Here is a 20659-nt window from a genome sequence, read left to right as displayed (position 1 = left end):
ATGCATGAATGTTTGAAGAGGCGTGTCCATAAAAACAATTCACTCAACAAGCATTGCTAAATGAATACAAATTCAACTATGTAAAAACTGTAGTCAGCGCCAAACCAAGATTTCTATATCTTAGAGTCATTCAGTACGACAACGCTCACATTATTTATCCATTGTTGTTTCTCTTTGCTTTTTTCTTTCCCTGTTTTTCCTTCTACACAGATGGTGGCGTTAAAGGGTTCCACGAAGAAGCACTTTTGCCAATGAGTTGATGAGAGGAGTTCTGATGATGGTGGGGCGTATTACAGCCACCATAGCCCGTCACATCCAAACCGATAGAGCTGTTTGTAATGTCCGTGGGGAAAGTGTCATGATAGCCGGCTTGGTGGCATTGCGCCGCGCTGCTGGGCGAGGCGGTCAAGTCGTGTGCGTTGCCTGCGCTAATCGGCGCCGAAATGGGCGCCATGGCGGGATGGCTATCAGCGTTGGACACGGAGGCGGTCGTTATCGCAGCAGACGACATGCACGTAGCAACCGGCACGGCGCCGCTCGAGGACGTAGTGGCGTTGTGATGATGAGCGGCCGGGTGAGCGTTGCGGAAGAGACCAGACGACAGGTGCGATTGCGACGAGCTCACATGCGAGAAACCGCTGGTCGCTGCGGAGCTGGGCCACATACCCCCGTACTGGCTGCCGGCTGGCGACATGCCGTTGGCACCCGAAGTTGCGTTGGCCAAGGTTGACCAGCCATCAGCAGCTAGTAACGACAAACTACTGGAGAGACCGGGCGAAACATCCGTGCCGTATCCCGCACCTATGAGAACAAGCAGCAGAGATTCCATCATTAACTTTGGAACAACAAAAAAGGCAGCAGAAAGTGTGTCACTTTCTCCTGAAGATATCGCAAACATTCTAGTGTCAATTTCATCGAAAATAATAGAAAAATGGGTTAATGGAACTCTATGCCTCATTAATTTGGAACACTCACAAAAGAGTGGAGAGTTAATCATTTACACAGTCATGACAAGAATGAGGGAAAAATATTTATGTCGATAAGTTGCAAAACAAGAATGATATGGTGCAATTAGTACAGAGCTTAAATTCATACTTTTGTCACGGCAGTTGTATACACTTAAAGTTGGTTACCGTTATACAAATTGAAAACACAGCACACACAAAGTAATTGACGAATCAATATTTTGGTGGATTTCTGTTAAGAAATTAATTGTTACTAACACAATTAATGTTTCTTCGGTATTTCATCGTAGCACGTTTTGAAGTTGTACAACTTGTTTATGTGTGAATCTTTAATGGGAAGAATAGTGCATAAAGCCATCTTTAGATTCAAATCTAATGTGCATTACTGAAACCGAGCGATCAGTGTCTGTAAAAACTGTCTACAGCTCGAGCACTGTCACCAAGGTTGCATTATTATCTATGTTTGCATAATGATCTGGGATTCCAAAGTGATACTCTAAACGGAAAGGGCTGGAACCATGTCTCTGCTGATGATGACGAAGGCGCTATAATACAAGGAATTCGTAGCCTATCAATGTGGTTTTTCGGTCAGCCCAGTTGCGGCCTACGCCTGAACAGTCACAAACTATATACAGTGAGACACTCGCAGATGGTCTCATTCGCGTGGTGGAAGGCTGAATAATGTTTGCCTTCTTTTCCAATATAAAACGTTTATAAATACGAAGAGAAAGACCCACGCATTCCCACAAATTTGGAACTTGAAAACATACAGCTCCAAAACTGTGTCGTAAATCCTTTTTATTTGGTCGTGACTCACCCCCATTGGATCTCCGTGGAAGAGATCCCCCTTATATAGTTTGTCTTTTCTTTTCGCGCCCGCGCTTTTGATGTCGTGCCGACCCATTGTTTGGTTGACAATGATTTTCGTTTTAATTGACCGGTGTAAAATAAACTTGAAAAGATTACGTCGCGTAATCGGGATTGGATTTTTTTCCTCCTCGCTTTTATTTTCACCTATCTCTTATCAAGAGGAATAGGAGGATAAAACGTATAGGGAGAAGCGAAGGACTTGACGCCTTTCACGCGGTGTGGTATATTGAGCGCTGCCTCGAACACCCAAACAGACGACACGCCGAACTTTTATTTTATTAATTACGGCGGGGAAATCGTAAGATCAAAGGCTGCGGAGTGCGGAACTGCCTTGTTTTGGTCAGGGAACAGTGTCAACATGGCATCCCTTAAATCTATCTTCATTCTGCCGGGCGGAAATCGGGTGAATAATGAATTGCGGCCTCCAGATGTTTTACCTGTCTCTCTGTTTTCTTATCCCCCCCCCCTCCGAATATCTTAATGAAATGTGTCAAAGCTGAAAACGATTTAATTGTACGTGCAATGCTTGATGGGAAATACCTCCCCTACCATGCTATAGACGTAAAATCAATCGATATGACCCGTTGCCGATGATACAATCATACCACGAATCCCAGCGTACAAATCAAAACACGCACTGGCTCGGAATGATGTCACCAGTAATACATCTATAAATGTAGGCCCTATGGACCGAAAGTTTGACGAAAAATGATTACGTACTTTTGCCATTAGCAACCTGATGAAATGTTACGAGGAGCCGATTTAACAGACCGTTTTAAAAACACTGACAACCTAATCGTTGCTAAGAGTTTGGTTGGCATGTTTAGGTGTGACAAGACTATAGTTTAAACATGAACGGCGGTACATTGCAGGCTTCTGTTCACTATTCTTATTTTTCGCCGAAAAGAAATCATTACACCTCTAGAATGGTATGACACAAACAGACACCACACATTCACACAATTGGAAAGAAAAGCGATGTTAGCGGAACGACAACAATGGTGTACACCTCATTCTGTTATCTATGAAAGACACTTTAGCCAGCTATACACCACAAGCAATCAAAGAAGAAGCTACACCGCAAACCACTTTCTTTGCCTCCAGCCCCATAGCATTCACAGGCGAGAGTTCATCTTAAGTGTATTCTGGTTAATTCCTACTTCGATTGATTGATAATTGGCTTTCCTTTCGGTTTGCTTTCTTTTCAACTATATCATACTGCAACGAATAAAATCATCAGACAGATAAATAAATCATAATAAATGGCATGTAAATACATAGAGACCAGAAGTATTTACTCTATCGGCTCGAGTATATTTTGCCATGTTATGGTAGTCGTCTAAGAATCTTTTTTTTATATAGGGGGGGGGGGAGGGAGCACAATGAGTGTGTGCGTGTGTGTGTGTGTATGTCAAAGAGTGTTAAAGCAATATTTAAAGCAATTCATTTATAATTGAATCCCCATTTCGCTAATGAGGTAGGTATTCATTCTTATGTTCATCATAAATGTGTCAACTTTGTCTTTAGCTTCTTTTTTTTTATGTTTCCCTATATTATTAACGGGCAGAAATATTGATAGTCTCCCGACCTACATTGTTTCGTTCTCTTCCAGTCAAATGTTAAGTCTGTAAAAAAAAAGAAATGTTCCGACTGCAATTGCGTTGATCACATTAAGAATGCTTGTAAAACAGAGAAGGCTGGTACTCATATATGTCCTAATTTAACAGTAAGTGGTACAGAATTAAGAGCAAAAGCAAAGCTGTGCATGTGACAATGACGCCGTAGTTGGACGAATAATCAAATTCAGATGTATTTTTCTTATCAAAAAAAAGTTGTCATGAAGTTTTCCCTATCACTTGAAAAATGGCTCTCTGAATAACTACATTTACCAAAAATTCGTCGAGGTTGCCTGATCTTTTTATGATCCCGCGTTTGCATTCGCTTTGACGTCACTTGTTTACCACCGACACCACCTAAAGATTTTGTATTTCCGCTTCCAGCAAATTTTACGGCGTTAGGTTTACGATACCCTGACGTTGTTGTTTAGCCAAAGTGGTTATACTGTTACTAAAAAGAAAGAAAGAAAGAAAGAAAAAAGTACAGGCCCCCCGTGCGAGATATTCCCCAAGTCCCACCCGCGAGTGCGCATGTTATTCACCAGGCTTGTAAGTGTCGATCTTTTAATGTTTCCACTCGGGGTATAGAAAGCGGACGGGATCACTCGCTGAGATTCCATTCATGACTAGAGTGAAGCACAATCGTTTGAGTTTTATCCCCCTCTTAATCGTATTCAGCGACTCAGACTCAGAACTGACCAACGTAATAATAGTGTAGGGTATGCGCTCGTCATTTTGAATGGCGGCAAACCCTTTTACGCAATTTTGATGACAGCCGTATTTTGGGTCTGGCAGCCCGCAGCTGCGGAGTGCTTTGTACATCATCAACGGGTGGCATAGTGAATATAAAATATCATGTCTATACGCTCTGTCGTCCAAGCATTGCAGATTTTTGGTAACTTTTGATAACTTTGGAAGATGAAATGACAATCAATGCCGTGTATAACATCTTTGCAAGTGAATGACACCCTAAACAAACACACACACACACACACACACACACAAACAGCTTTGAAATGAGAGTTAAAAGAAGACAGTCAGAGATTGTCACCGAGACACACAGAAGCCAAACATACGGTTAATTCAAGCCAGTTATGGACTCTTTAATATCGTTGTTATTCAAAAGTTGTTTCACGCTATGAAGAAATCACACTCAGCGCAATAAAGTTATAGAAACTATAACCAGTTGAAAGCAAAGCAGAAGGCAAAAAAAATGCATACTGAATATATCGACACCAAACAACAGCGACAACGACAAAAATGGCGACAAAAACATTTTCAATAAAAACCAGTGCGTTAGTTAAGAAGAATGTGTGTACTAGTATAATATCAAGATCTTTTTGAACATACCAGGTGTGGAGTACTTCTGGTGGTAAGGTGGCGGAGGGTACGGGGAGGCGCGGTGGCTCCGTAGCCCGCCGTACCGCTCGCAGCCCGCGTGCGACGGAAGACCGAGGGAAGGGGCGAACTGGTGTGGACTCGGGCCGAACGCGCCCGAGCTAGGCAGGAACCAACCGCCCACTGTGAGTTGTATCAAGAGCAAGAATTTCGGGAGTAAAGAAGAGGAATTGAACAAACATCTGTAGACTTCTAGTGTAAACGACATAGATTATCAGCCTATGAAGTATTATCTTCAGAATTTATTCGAAAAAGGTCCGGAGGGACCTTCATATCGAAGAATTCGATAAGGCGAACGTGTTCATAGAAGGCAATAACATTCAGAATATTTGCAAACGAAACTACCAAAAAGTCGAAGATGAAAACGGATTAGTGAATTTGCTCGCATGATTTCACATTTCAATCACAGGTGAAAGAAGAGAAAGGAACCTCCTTCTTATATTTCTTATAACGCTTCCTTATACTCGTAGTTCGTCTCATTTTTCTTGCTAACCAGTTATTTTACCTCTACGAAATCAAACAAGATCTTCAATTTCTCATCAGCAGGATAAAATTCCATACAGTAGAATTATTATCTACAACAGAAAACTAATGCATGTATCATGAGCATTTTTGTTGTTGTTGTTGTTGTTGTTGTTGTTGTGAAGGCTGGGGTCAATACAAGAACAAATCATCCAATCTGTACTTGATATAATTTCTCATCACTTGTGGAGTTCGAATCACAACAGGGTATAGAGATTTCGTATAACATTTAAGCCAGTGTATGTGGCAGATAAATCAAAGAATTTGGGTCCAAATCCCAACAAAACTCCGAAAACTATTACTAATGACAAAGTGCAGACTAGCATTTGCATGCTATAGCTTGACTTACGCTTGACATCCTAGTCTTAGGATTACCATATACAATAAATCATCAACTATCAACCAGCAACAGACGATATAAGTCAATAGTACTGCGATTTGACAGATATCTTGTCATACTCACACTGAGGGTATCGCGATCCCTGTAGATCGTGGCTATCGTCAAACAGATCGTGCCCATCGTTTCTGCGGAAGGACAAAGATCGAATCGATAATTGACATCGAACGATATCTAGGCCATCGTTTCAGCTATTATTGCTGTTGATGCACCATACAGTGTGAGATTACAACTACGATACAGGTAATCAAATTTCCCTAACGGCTGTCATATAACGTACAATCCGGGCGTACAATGCTTGCATTGAAGAAGTTACCTTCTTATGTAGATACGAATACTTAACACCACACCTACGAAATGAAAATAAAAATGTATAAACAAATATCACATCGAGTGAGACAGAGTTAATCTATGGGATGGTCGTGGGGACTTCGTGTAGGAAAACAGGTTTCTTTGAATGTACGTGACAGGAGCTCAAAATAATTATTTATGCTCCTCTCTATACCACATCGATCCGCCATTGGAAAATCACAAGTTACCGGATCATGTCTTTTAGCAGGTGACTATCAAAGGACATACATGACGAAATGTATATAGGTCTAAGTTTAAATTCAGTTTTCATCAAATATCGGCAAAACATTGTCATCTTTAGCAACTACGTATACCAAGTGAATCAACTGCGATGTGGTTATTCTTGTTATAGACATTCATCAGTCAGAAATGAACAAAGTCTGATTTTTCGGAATCATCTTGATAAAATCATGATCAGGAAACTCACTTGTCTTTTATGTCGAGGAAAGCCTTAGCGAAAGGATTGTATTTGATTTTCAGCTGAGTGATCTGAAAAGAGAACGAAAGAAGGCATAATAATGATATGATAAGATATATTAAGATAATAATTATAATATACAATAAGCACGAGAGAAGCCAAAATATAACCCAAAGCATGACTGACATTTCTTTTCCTTTTCTTTTTCTTTTGGTTGGGATATAGTAGGTACAATGTATACGTGCTCGTATTTTGATGGGCATATTGTACGATCTCCTGGAAATTTCTCTCTTTTTTGTTTCATATCCAGATATTAGAAGAAAAATTCGTCAAATGTCAAGAGACAGAATTTGCACCGCACGCACTATTCAGACAAAGTGCATACACTACATTCTCTCCCTCTCTCTCTCTCTCTTCGTCCCTCTCGATTATTTTCCCTGTGATACAGGACATATTCAATCTCATTAATGTGATTTTCATGAATATCCTTAACTGTCGAAATGATGAATGATTTGTACATCTCTTCGAAAATCATAATTATCCACATTTTTTCTTTTTTTTTCTTTTTGGTGTGAACTTCATGCAAAGCTTTTACTGTTCCATCGTTAATCGAACTGTATTATCTGTATACTGTATATCATTCGTTTTGAGTCCCCTTGTATTCATATTGCTCTGTCGACCTTTGTTGTTTTTGTTGTTGTTGTTGTTGGATTTCCAAAGGCTTTTATTCAGCGTATATGATTTCATATTCTTCTCTTATCTGAGACTTTTCATCTTGCATCGTTTTCCCTCTTACTATCTTTTTTTTTTGACAGGCGATGGTGATATTGTTATTTTCTTTTATGTGGGGATGAATTGGTTTAGTTTTTGGAAAAGTCTATCAAATCGTCAACGGCACTCCATACAACTGTTTTCCCTTTTATGCGTGGGCTTTCATATTCGAATCTACCGTGTATAACCAACTTCGTTGACATCCTAACCCCTCATCCCCTCCATTTTCCTACCATCCTCCCCTCCCCTTCATTATCCCCCCCCCCTCCCTCTCTCGACCCAACCACGTATTGACATCCCAATAAAGAGCTTTCCTTGAATGCGCGATTGTCGCCCAAATTCGTCGCATTGTGCACCGATAAATCCACACCAGACATCTAAATGTCCGCCAATAGGGATGAACCTCCACGTGATTTTAAAGCCTGCCAGAAGATTGAGCGGCACTTTAATTCCGCGTGCTCAGTACAATGGGACTGGAAAATGGAAAAAAGGAAGGATACCAACGAAAGCTGCCATAATCATGCTCCTTAAGGGTATAGGGGCGTTTTATTGTTATTGCACGTCTGTTGTTGTCTGTTATAGGAATCGCTGTGTAACGCTTCCTTTGGCGGGATTAAAGGAGATCAAAAGAATGACTGTCTATTCTTCTTTTTTTTTTAATAGGAGAAAGAGAAGATGTTGCGGAATGCCTGTTTTCGTTATTCAACATAATCTGGACAGAAAAATGAAAGAAGAAAAACAGAGAAGCGCCGAAATCAAACTATCATTCCATCTGGATCGCCTTGGGTAAGGAGAAACAGAGCGCCAGATGAGAGGTGTATTTCCTAGGACACGTTGTTTATTACGCAGACATTACACATTGATGTATGTGCAGTAAAAGCGTATTAGCTTGCAAAAGCCAACACGGAATACCCAAAATCGATAACCGAGGGCAATGACATTCCCGTACAATAGTGAGTGAGTTGTTACAATGCAGTGGTCGCTAATTACATTCTCTTCTTCTCGTGGTATTCATAGAATGCCTTGGGCATAACTCCTCCCCCCATGATTCTGTTTTTTTTTCCTTCTGTTGAAAGTAGTCGTAGCGTAAACGTGTTCGGGTATTTCATGTTCAATTTATTAGAATCCCTTTCACACAGCACAATATACATTGAATATTCACGAACAACGCTCTCTGTCTTCACACGTTACACTGAATACACAAAGCGAAATTATTTTAATGCGTTATCATAACAGTCCGAGAATTAGATAAGGAAGAAAGATGGCCACATCGAACACGCAAAGCCAAATATCTCATTCCATGAATCGAATGTTGATTAGTTATTTCAATCAGGTGGAACAAACAATAAGAGAACCGATAGCGTGTGATTGCTACCCGGAAAAGACAACCTCACATGGCGTACTATGGAGCAGACATTATCAAGAGCATGCTGTATTATCTAACGGAGAATCTTACCTTTAATCTCTCAATTCATTACAGAGGGAATCATATTCGCGAGCAACAAAAAAAAAAATGTTGATGAAATTATAGACGAACATTAACATATTTCATGTTAATTTAGAACATTTGAAGGATCGGATGGCTGTTGAAAATATTTCTTCTTTAAATGCATGTCCTTCTTTTAGAAGTGTTTTCCCCTCCGAATAAGCATTATACATTATGTTACCAACATTCCAGGACAATCTAGAGATGTCCTTGATGAAATTAATGTGTGGGAAATGTGTTCTCAAAGAAGATGATTATTGAAGATCATTTTGGATTTCAGAGAACAAGTCTATCTGAAGCCTTGCTCAATAAGTGGATTGCGGTGTTTCCACTGTTTGTTCGGTTTCCATGGAAACAGAGTGTGTGTTTGAAGTGTTATCTACTTTATGTCATTGATTCACTGATAGTAAGCTCGTTCGTAGTTGGGCGATGACGGCATAAAGTAGCTCCTACCAACATATCGAACTTGGGGTTGACGTTAGTCGGCATATAAAGAGGGATTTTAACAAGAATCTGTTCGGATTATAGAAGTGTTTGTTTGAAATTAGCTACCGTTGATCTCCTCTCGTACCAATGCGTATTTGAGAGCTTATTTTTTCTAACTATTCTGTCTATCTCTGGAAGTGTTATTTCTGTTTTCATATTATTCCATTATCTATACTGCCACGTCGATACTATCTCATAATTAATTCGTTTTAAAATATGTCAAACAAGTTTAGGTTATTGCAACTGATTGACAAATTGCCCTACATCGACGTAAATGTACATCGATGTAGGGCAATTTGTCAATCAGTTGCAATGAAAACACCTCGACGGAAGAATTTCATGAATTTGAAAGTTTAGGTTAATTTGGTGACATTAAGTATTCGCTCTCTTTAACAAATTTCGCTACCTTCGATCGATGGTCATTAATGTTTTAGCTGTAGGGCCTACTAAATTTCGCGTGTAAGGACAGCCTATTTCAACTTCAATATTTCTCATAAATGTGATGTAATTCATGCGAAGACCGTGACAAAAACATGATCAAGCACATCTGCTGATAATGACTTTGAGGACAACGATTTGCTTTCAAGCAAACACATAAATAAACAATAGCACACATCCGTTATGAATAACGGAACGCATCAATGACACTGGCAACACACATTTCATGAAAATGAAATAGACTGGTGATACTCACATCTTCGTTTTGATACGCTGTGACGGCAATGAAGCGGGTTTCCTGAAATGAGTAGCTACCAACCAGTCTCTGTTTCTCCCGTCCCCCAACTCGGATGATGTGAATTCTGGGCTCGTATTTGTGAAGGGAATTAAGCATCACCTATGACGTCATAAGAATTAAAGGAGAAAAAAAAATCATTTTGATAAATCATACTTGTAAGTAGATGAATAAATTCCATGTGGCTCGCAAAAACAAAAGATTAATAATGTACCACAATGTATTTATACATGATGTTAACAATAAAAAAAAGATGCATTTTTAAAAAAATCAATACAGATTTCAGTCAATACAAAGCAAATAAAGAAACGAAATTGGCTGAGTTGCAGATGTCATGTGAAGTAGCACGTGTACAGTGTTTACGTTATTGAATAATTGGGGAGTCTTGAACTCTATTATCAATTTTTTTTTCAATGAGAAAACAAAACAAAAAGTACACTTTCTGTCAAATTTTCAGTGCAAAAATAGGGTATACCAACTAGATGATCATTCGGTTGCAAAAAACCCCCAATAAAAACAAAAACAAGCACAACAACAACAGCAATTTATGGAATAATATTGTGGCATGCTGATAAAGTGTAGAATTATTGCACTCCCTCACAAGTCATTCACATTTTGTAAGGGTTATGCAGCTATATAAGGTTTTTGTGCATATATATTTTAAACTAAAAAAAAATGGCAAACGTTAATATGCACAAAAACAAAGTCAAGCATAACAACAACAGCAACCCATGCAATAATCTTGTGGCATGTATCGTGCAGCTTTCCACGTTTTCGTGCATATATATATATATTGAAGTTGAATATTGCAAGTGCTAATGTGCCTCTGAGGAAAATGCGACGTATTAAATGAATTTATTGTGAGTGAATCGTTATGCATATAATTAGAATTTCTTGTTTTTTTAACGCACCTGTCCGCTGCCGTTCAGTTTGTTGGAGAGTTTTACTTTGCTGAAGTTGACCGCTTGCTTCATCCAGTGCGCGCCAAAGTTGGGGGAGTCCGGGTGGATGTAGGCGGTGGTCGGAGGGGAGGCGTCGGGCTTACCCCCGGGCACCCAGTCGCCGTTCACGTACTTCCAGCGGTGGTCGTCGGCGGCCGAGAAGTCCAGCAGCACCGAGTACATGGCGTTCGGGTCGAGGCCGGCGATGCTGATTGAGAGGACGGGGAACATTCGCCTGAGGGAGGTCGCAGGTCGGAAGAGGAGGAGGAGGAGGAGGAGGGGGACAGGGTAGAATGGAGGGGACATGAAAATGATTCTCAATCAAAGAGCGCATTACACAAAAATGATATCCTAAAAGTTTAGCAATCAAACATAAGTTTCTGAATACTCAATTCTAATTGTCTGATAGGCATACTGAGTTACGTTTGATTATCTGACTTATATTTAAGAGCATCTTTTTGTGCAACAGGGCCCTGTTTAATGATATCACTGAGTGTAACTGATATATATAGTATACAGACGATGGCGATATAGATTTCAGAACGCACCAACTCCTGGAAACATGGCGGTTGGACACAAAGCATGCATGGAAGCATTGATATTATTTTTCCTCTCTTGCTTCCTAATTTTTTTATTTTTCTAACGTACCTCAAGATTTTCCAGAACATGCACTATTTGAAAATTAAGTTGTCCAAACTGCTATTGTGCCTGATAATTACGAAAAGCATATAAGTTTTCTGCCTCTTTATCCTGTATCGACGTATATACTCAGTGAACATGTTACGGTAAATGAAATGTTGAATTAATGACCGTCAAGGAGAAACGTTAATTGAATCATAGTATCCCCTACCTGTTTCTAAAATATATGTATTTTACACAGAAGGAGTATTGCGAGTTGAAAAACATTGATTGGCGCTGCATTTCTCATGATGCTCGTTATCACATCAGCGCAGTAAGACAAAAGTTGATCTCAGATTATCTTTGGTCAAAATATACGAATGTGATTTACGATGCATCGATCATTCTTCTATTTCAATGTTGCAAAGTTTGCAGTTGGATCGTTATGTTTGGACTCTCCGGGGGATGGGAAAGGGTAGTATTCCCTGTCAGGACCGAAAATACTGGAAATGATAATGTCGGGGGGAAATTGATCATAGATATCTAGTTTAAGTTTAAATGAAGATATCTAACATGATTACATGAAGTAGACTTGGAAGATAAGAGGACAGTTTCCGCTAAAGTTTATCGTGACAAAATTACTCAGAATAAACAAGTGTTTTAAATCATCTTCAATCTCTATTTTTACAGTACTGCCCCGACGACTTCTTGGAATCAAAGGTTGATTGGTCATGATATAAAACACGTCAATGATTTTGAATCCTAGGTTGCAGCGACATGTTTGGTTACTGTGTTCATACTGTCATTGAGAGCTAGATGAAGTTCGTTCGATTGCTTGTTATTTTCTTTAAAAAACAAAACACCAAAAAAAAAAAAATCTTGTAGCTGTACAATGAGTCAGATGCAATGAAATGATATCAATTATTGACCACAACCATAACGCTGCCACATAAAAGTGGATAACCCGACAGGAAGTATACGTACAATGTAAGACATTGTCTTGTAATGGAGTACGATTTTTCTCTTCTTTTGCAACGATTGTTTGTTTGTTTGTTTGTTTGTTTGTTTGTTTGTTTGTTTGTTTAAATGGATGGTGTCTGTGCGGGGGGGGGGATCAGAATCTTGCTATCTACTTCAGATCAATCCTCACCTACGCTGAAAGTTAAAGTTAATTTTCCTTTTAAAGCCTGCAAGGTAAGTCGACTGATAATCTACTGTTCATCAAACGCAATCCTTCGTAAACTTCAGAGGCATAAGGTTGATATGCATTTTGCTTCTGACAAATGTTTCATTAATTTTATTCAGTTCGTATTTCCTACTTTTTAAAAGAATGGCGCGATTCTTAAAAAAAACACCCAGAGTTAAATTACAGTGGCGGTGATGACAAAACAAAAGAATGAAGAGATGCGTAAATTAAAGCATACTGCAGTAAAGTAAAAATACATTTCAGGTAATTAATAGTTTTTAATGAAAACTACTAAATATTCCCCTACTGAAGCACATCGTGGGTGCTGAAGGAAAACACTCAGATTGATTTAATACCACCCCTTCTTTAGTTTAATAAGTCTTTTCTTCTTCAAACTTTGAACGGAATTCAACCGTGTGCAAACAGTGCTAAGTTAAAAGTATCACACGTGCTAATTTGTCTGCTCTCATTTTGCGCTCGTCTGTAGAAGGAAAGTATAGGGGGATCCCTGCATATTGTGTGTGCAGACGTACTCCTCGCTCATTCGCTTGCCTTTGGGAGCTCGTAGGTTGGCCGAGGGTGTCAGTTTTCACAACGATGTGTGTAAGTTTTCTTTTTGATGTTTAATCAGTTGCAAGTGACGGAAACAGGTTGATTTGGATTTGGTGTTGATCTAAGGGAAGACACTATGCATGCAGCGATAACCCCAGCGCGGGGGATGAACATAAAGTTTGATCAGGGAAGACGGTGGTCGAATACATGCTCGACAAACAATGTGTAAAAGGGGAATATAGTGATATTCAGACTTGCCCAAGAATGACTAAAGAAGACGAAAACGATAAATGCTCCACTGTAGCGAGTGTGGAACGCTTTTCGATTACATTCGTGTTGATCTTGAGCAGATTAGTTTAATTCGCCCAATCCAATCGCTAGAGTTATTACTTTATAACAAATATGATTTGGAAATGAGTAAAAACTGCAAGGTGTTTAAAAACTCTTTTACACTTGTTGTATATAACCATTGTCCAAGTGGGCATGGATTTTTTTAGAAAGTATATCCTTATCAAAAATGAAATTAGAAGAATGACGATAGTCAAATACACATAATAAAATCATATCAATAATCGCTGCGATTAAATTCGATGCACCGATATCTCAAATAAACGCCGGACAGTATTCCATATAACATTAATCGAAAATATATGAAAAAAAAAATTGAGAAGCAAACTATAATAGTGTACTAATCTCAACAATACCATATAAGGTACTTAAGTACCTACAGTCCGACTATATAATGCAACACTTATTCTCTCATTGTTCAATTCCACAAGAGTGAGGGACGCATAAGAGTCATCTGACAATAGTGGAATGTATATGAAGTATTGATGATATATAAAATGACGTTCACAACAAATGAAGCATAGAGTATTAATAAAATGCAAACATTACAATTTAAGCAGAGTGACGCTATGATACGATCCCAGTGCTTTCCGGCATTTTCTATCAGTTTTATTGAAGAGACGACAGCTTCATATTCCCTATATGTCACATGCATGGGCATTTACACTTAAAGCAATAGTTGACAGACTCGAGAAGAAAAATGGAAAGATTTCAGCTTGAAATTCGGTTTTCTGGGCGATTACTCAGAGAAACGTTGACGTTTAAATATCAATTCTTAGATTACATCTGAATAAAAAAAAAGAAGAAGAGACAAATACTGTCGTTATTGCTACAGGCTTAGAGATTTACGCGTTGTGTGACAAGCCTATGCAAACGCTTGTTCAGTCAAGACCAATTATTCTGTTGTTGGAAAATGCAAACCAAGATTGAATGAAACAAATTCAATAACCACAAACACAATACCAACAGACAAACATACAGTCATAGACACACACACACAAACACACACGTTAAAAAGTAGAAAGAAATGATACCCGTCCAATGATATTGCAAAAAATAAGGACTATTACACTATCTCCATCGTCAGCAACAGCAATAGCAATAGGTCTGTCACACGATAATCCTGTCTGCCCATCCATATTAAACCAAATTTCAAAATTAATTTGATATAGGAAGTCCGTCCCGATGCAATGACTATATTTTGACCATCGTGGTGCCTCAAATTGACTCCTTTCTTTGAAGGCTCATTGATCAATTACAAACAAAATGAATCGGAGTTAAGTGAGTAAAATAAAGTAAAGTAAAATCATACCTTCCACTCTTTGTGACTATCATCTCATTGGTAAGCTTGTGGAATTTCTTCCAAAGTTCGGTCTCCTCAAGGCGAACTTTCAACCCCTTTTCGCTGGGGTCCCCCTTCTCGCTCCCTCGGTTCATCTCGGACTGTACGGCGTTTAGCAGGTGCGTGATGTTGTAGTTTGGGGCGCGGAGAGCTTCGGCGCTCATTGCTGGCATAGTGGCGGTGTTGGGTGCGAGTCTCTAGCGGCGATCGCTGCGAAGCTTTTCATACGAAGCGCGCAACGATGAAAATGTGGCTGATCCTGAAATATCTTCAACTGCTCTCAGATGTTCCTGACAAGATCCTTGCTTACAGTTTGAGGAATGTGGCAGAAAATAAGTTTGTCTGGTGGTGCATTTGACAACATTCGATGCGTCCCAAATGTGCCAATTCAATTGAGAGAGAGGATGCAAAAATATACCCTTGAACGTCTAAGTGCTCGCTAGAAGTAAATCGAAAAGTCAAGTATCGTTTAGAAATTGAGGTATTGATCCATAAAGCTCCACCAATGTCATCAGACGAAGTCGAAACGCAATTAAATTGCCGTTGTCGCTGGAGTATGAGCAGGCGACCTAATAAGTGGTTAAGTTTCTGTGGTGCCGCCAAGTTTTTATAGGAGGTGCACCGGCGCAGTTCGGCGTATAGCTTGCGAGGGGTCCATAAACTTCAAGTCGGTGAACACGCTTTCAAAGGACGTGAGTGAGTCACAGCCCTTTTATCTTCAACTCCAACAAAACTACCCACTGAACTTTTCCTCGACTTTGCACCTCTCTGCCGGGGCCTCTGAAGTTCTACGTCAGTCGCAGTTCAAATACGAGAAGTAACTTTCTGACCGACAGTCATCGGAGATGGGTGTTGCTTTCTTGAAACTTTTACTCGTGCTGCGACACGGTCCGGATTCCTTTTTTCGTGGTGCGGATCGAATGTTTACTCATTGATTTCACAGTGAAAGAGCTCTCTCTCTCTCTCTCTCTCTCTCTCTCTCTCTCTCTCTCTCTCTCTTTGGGGGCCCTTTATTGACAGATCGCCGACCACCCTGGACGCCTTAAAGCATTTTCTGAAATCGGTATCCATTAAAAGTGACAAAAAGAGGCGTGGTTTTCTGCCGTGATTGGCGGGTGGGCCCGTGCGTTTCGAGGAGCACTTTGCGGCGAGATCAAACACATTGGTTTGCGGTACATGCGGAAACATTTTTGTTCTTTTTTCTTACGCCTGTTGCAGGCCATGCACGTCATCAATACACCTTAGATTTTACGAATCTTCATTAACGATTTAATGCAAAGGTATTCGAAGAATATTGCCTCTTTAAATTCTTAAATTTGTATTGAACATTAAGGTAAAGGTAAACCAAACGAAAGGCGGCAAATCACAGCCATTGCTTGTGGTCAATCGGTTGGTACGAATAAAACAGATATAGTAAGTGGAGTTAGCCACAACTTGAATTCAGGTGTGTACAACTTGTTGTTATCTGTTTTCATCGGAGCTCTGAAAACTATAAGCGGAACCAGCAATATGTCCGAGGCAGAATTTGTCAGGGTTACTACAGAAGAAGAGCTCAATTTATCAAGTTTTCCTTTGAGAAGATTAACGAAACAAAGAAGAGGAAGTAAATAATGCAACACTATATTTGTTTATGTTATAGCTACAATACAAACTGGATTTCTCTGCATATTCCCGGCGCTCAAGTGCTTCGACAAATTCGACAAAATCAGACCGACCGTCTTGGGATTTTTTTCTTCAGTCATTTAAGTTGAATAGGAAAGGGGTAGATAGATAGATAGATAGATAGATAGATAGATAGATAGATAGATAGATAGATAGACAGATAGATAGATAGATAGATAGATAGATAGATAGATAGATAGATAGATAGAGAGAGAGAGAGGGGGAGGGAGACTGGGGAGGATTGCGCGGGTGTTCTCGTGTGTCTTTAGTTTAGAAAAAAATTGCTTATTCTAGACAACTGGAAAGGACTAAATTTTGTATATTGAATGTACGGGGATAGATAGATACATGTAGATAGATAGATAGATAGATAGATAGATAGACAGACAGACAGACAGACAGACAGACAGATAGATAGATAGATAGATAGATAGATAGATAGATAGATAGATAGATAGATAGATAGAAACAGAGAGAGAGAGAGAGATGATTGTCTATTCCTCTGTCTATTCTTAACTTTCTGTTTATTTCCCTTTTCTCTCAACTGGTTTAATACCTTCACTTATCAAATGTATGTTTTGGATTCCTTCACTGCATTCCTTTGTATAAGTGCAGCATATTATACAAGCTTTCACAATCATTCAAAGCATTGCAGGTTTTAGCCTATAAATCAACAGCCCTTTTCTCATGTGCTAGATCTAACGATCAGACTTTTCTTCATGTTGTGTAAATCTGCTGGAAGACGCACTGCATACTTTCGCTGTTGCTACGTTGGGCAAGCCTTTGGCAGCATTTGAAGTTGTCAATGGTTGCTAGGTACATATACATGAAATTTGAATGCATTGGTAAGTACAAGATTGCAGTATATTCAATGAATCTCTGCGTTTCCAGTCGACAACGGTTACTATAATCATGTGCATAAGCATTCCCGCAGTGGAGTGTTCACTTATATTACTCTACAAGCGAACTCGGTTTTGACGATACAAGATTGTGTCAGTACTACAGTTCTACTGTGTGCTGGTAAAATTGCAGTCATTTCAATATTTATTTTGTCCATTTAACAATTTTGTTATAAGATAATTCTCACGGTCACGACTATCTCATTACGATAGGGTTTTCCGGTAGTACCAAGTAAGACCTAGACAGCTTAAACATAATTTACACATTTTATCACTCCTGATTCCCAGGACTTGTTTTACTGGTGATGGAGTAATTGACACATTCTCTTACCTCAGTGTCTACACATCAATGATGTAAATAAAATTTTCGAACAGAATGAAGGAGACATCAGACACAAGGACATAGTCAATAAAATATCTTTAATTTGAATTTCTTCAAGCATTTCATGCAGGTCATAATAATGAGAGAGCAGAATGAGAAGCATACATTGTAAGAGATTATAAACTAAAGAGCAGTGAATGGAAGCAGAGACTATACACTGCTGTATATTTTGCTTTCATTATCAACTACCATGACAAAATGGCCGATCATCATTAAAACATTCTCTGCGGGATGAGATTCATGCTTGCCATAGAGCTCTGAAATAAACTGTTTCAGCTCTAACACAAGAACCTCCTTTCTGCTGTCACAGAAAACAAAATATAATAGAAACAGATGGTACACTTAACAGAACAAATAAAGACGGAATGTTTGTCCTTATAAGGTTCTATCTTACCACAATACGACTATCTCACCTTGACGACGGCACTGCATGTATAAAGGCCAATATAACACCAGGAATAAACAGCATACTATCCTGCTACTTCTACAACAGAATGATTACAATCCCAACCTACCTGAATTAAAGTATAAAAGAAAACAGTTACATGCCACTTCCAAATGTTATGGGGTTTTTTTTTCTTTAAAGTAAGGTCATCATGAAAGAGAGAAAATTAAATATCTTCAATTATACTGTGCTTGCTGCATAACAAGAAATACTGTTAAAGATGTCATTACCAAATATATTTTAATAATTTTATTTGTTTTTTTTGCAGATTTAATCTCAAATTTCCGAGAGAACATAAGAAGGATCTTCTTAATCTGCATGTAATGTCTGTTCACAAAAATGCCATGGTTAGTCTATCAAATTGCAAAGGACACATGCAGAAAGACAATGACAACTCGTAACAGCACAAAGATACATTTTTACTGGACAAACATGGCGATGGAGAGTTGGGTTCCTGTCATCACAATCCATCAATACAGTGGACTCCTGGTATAACTAAGTCCTTGGGACCGGCAGTTTTCTTTCGTTATACAGAAATTTCATAGTAACTGAACGAATAAACAGTAAAAAACAAAGAGCCGGACTAAATGCTGCGGCTTGAGTTTTTATTTCATTGTAACTGGAATTTCGTTACAACCGTATTTGTAATAATAGGAGTGCACTGTATCTTTTCCCTAAAATTTTACGAAGGATATCCTTTCGAAAAAGTTTACTCTTTCCCACAAGTAACATGTGCAAAGATCACACACACACACACACACACACTTTACTCCCTCAACATAAATGTAGACTCCCAAGAACAAGTACATGTAGTATGCCCACGCGTAGACTCTCGGAGCCAGTGAAGGGTGAGACTGTGCAAGTGTATTCAATGAGAGGATTTTTTTTTTATACCCAACTTCTTTATAAGGAGATTTCAGTGTAGCTTTTGTAAGGTACCAGAATAGTATGTCAAGTTTGACCAAATCTGTATACCGTAGATGTCGACCCTTGAGTGCTACATATTTTGTTCTTCTGATTCCACTTTCTATCACGTCTCATAAACTTGCATCAAAGCAGGAATGTCAAGCTGATGCATATTGTGTAAGTAAAATGTTTAACATCATTAGCATATCCTATCTCAAAATAGCAAATTTATGTATGTCTCGGTTGCAATATGACACATACAGTGTATTTTACATGTCCGCTGCTTCCATTTGGCTAATGAATAATATTGGTAAATACTGTATATAAACCTACGAAATTTCATTCATTACGACATAGAATGCAAGATACTTAAAACATACAGTTTCCCATCCCAGTCTCTCACCCCCTCCTTTTTACTGGAGGTGAGTGCTACAATCTTTAACCCATGGAATCCTGGAGACTGTGTATTTACAGGATACAGTTGTGTTTCTGTGACAAGGTCAGGGTTAATATCACGGCCAACATGTGGAGGAGCTGTACATCTCCCATGTGGTTCACTTGTGGACTTCATTATAATTGACTCTGTCTGCAACACGAGCAACAGCATATCACAAAGATGCCAACGATTTTATTGTAACATAGCAATTCCAAGAGGACTAAGAACAATTCCTGACACAGCACTGGTGATATTTCAAATATTTTGCACTCACACTCCAACACATCACAATTGCTCTCACATCCAAATACTAGACATCAGTAAAGACAGAATCAATCTATGATGAGTTCAACTGTGGACATCCACCGAAGGTACACGTTTGTGTTAGTAGTGACAGAGTAGAATTGTAGTTGGCATACCAACATATCAAACTGAAAGATAGGCCTTCACTGTAAACAGATTTCATTCCCTTTGCACCAAACACAAAAATCACAACAAAAATGAGAAAAAAACACACATTCCAATTGAGACACTGATAGTGATTGTTTTCCTCCCAATCATAAAGCCCATTTAACTGAATAAGAAAAAAACAACAACCCAACAGTAGATGTTTAAATCGGCAAAATTCACCTACGATCAAAACACTCATAACAGAAACCTCTAAATAAAATGGCAAGGTAATATCAATCAAACTAACACATTTTTGAAATTCCAGCAAATCAACCAACAATTTCATCAAAATAGAAGAAATAATTTGTGCATGATCGCCGCTCAGATCATATTAACAACTAAAGTGGTACTTAAAGCAACAAAAAAAAAGAAAAAAAGAAAAAAGGTGACAGTAAGAGATGTCACTTTTCTCTCTCGAAATTGCCAGAGTGGTTTTTGCCTTCAGTATTGCACGTCCAAGACTGCAGTTCTATAAATGC

General features: G+C 38.9%; 1 protein-coding gene across 1 annotated transcript; it reads right to left on the bottom strand.

Moving 5' to 3' along the window:
- Positions 1-202: 202 nt before the first annotated feature.
- On the bottom strand, positions 203-15173 carry LOC139730396 (T-box transcription factor T homolog). The gene is made up of 7 exons (XM_071641262.1): positions 14971-15173; positions 10925-11189; positions 9975-10115; positions 6547-6608; positions 5835-5896; positions 4802-4972; positions 203-801 (listed from the first exon to the last, which is right to left on the bottom strand). Exons 1-7 carry the CDS (start codon positions 15171-15173, stop codon positions 203-205), a joined length of 1503 nt encoding a protein of 500 aa, XP_071497363.1.
- Between the last annotated feature and the right edge of the window lie 5486 nt (positions 15174-20659).

This window comes from Diadema antillarum, unplaced genomic scaffold (assembly GCF_040938485.1).
Source record: "Diadema antillarum isolate AM-2024a unplaced genomic scaffold, OU_Dant_1.0 scf00000022, whole genome shotgun sequence".
Lineage (NCBI taxonomy): Eukaryota > Metazoa > Echinodermata > Echinoidea > Diadematoida > Diadematidae > Diadema > Diadema antillarum.
The sequence above is the reverse complement of the archived record's forward strand: the minus strand, read 5'-3'. Positions and strand labels throughout refer to the sequence as shown.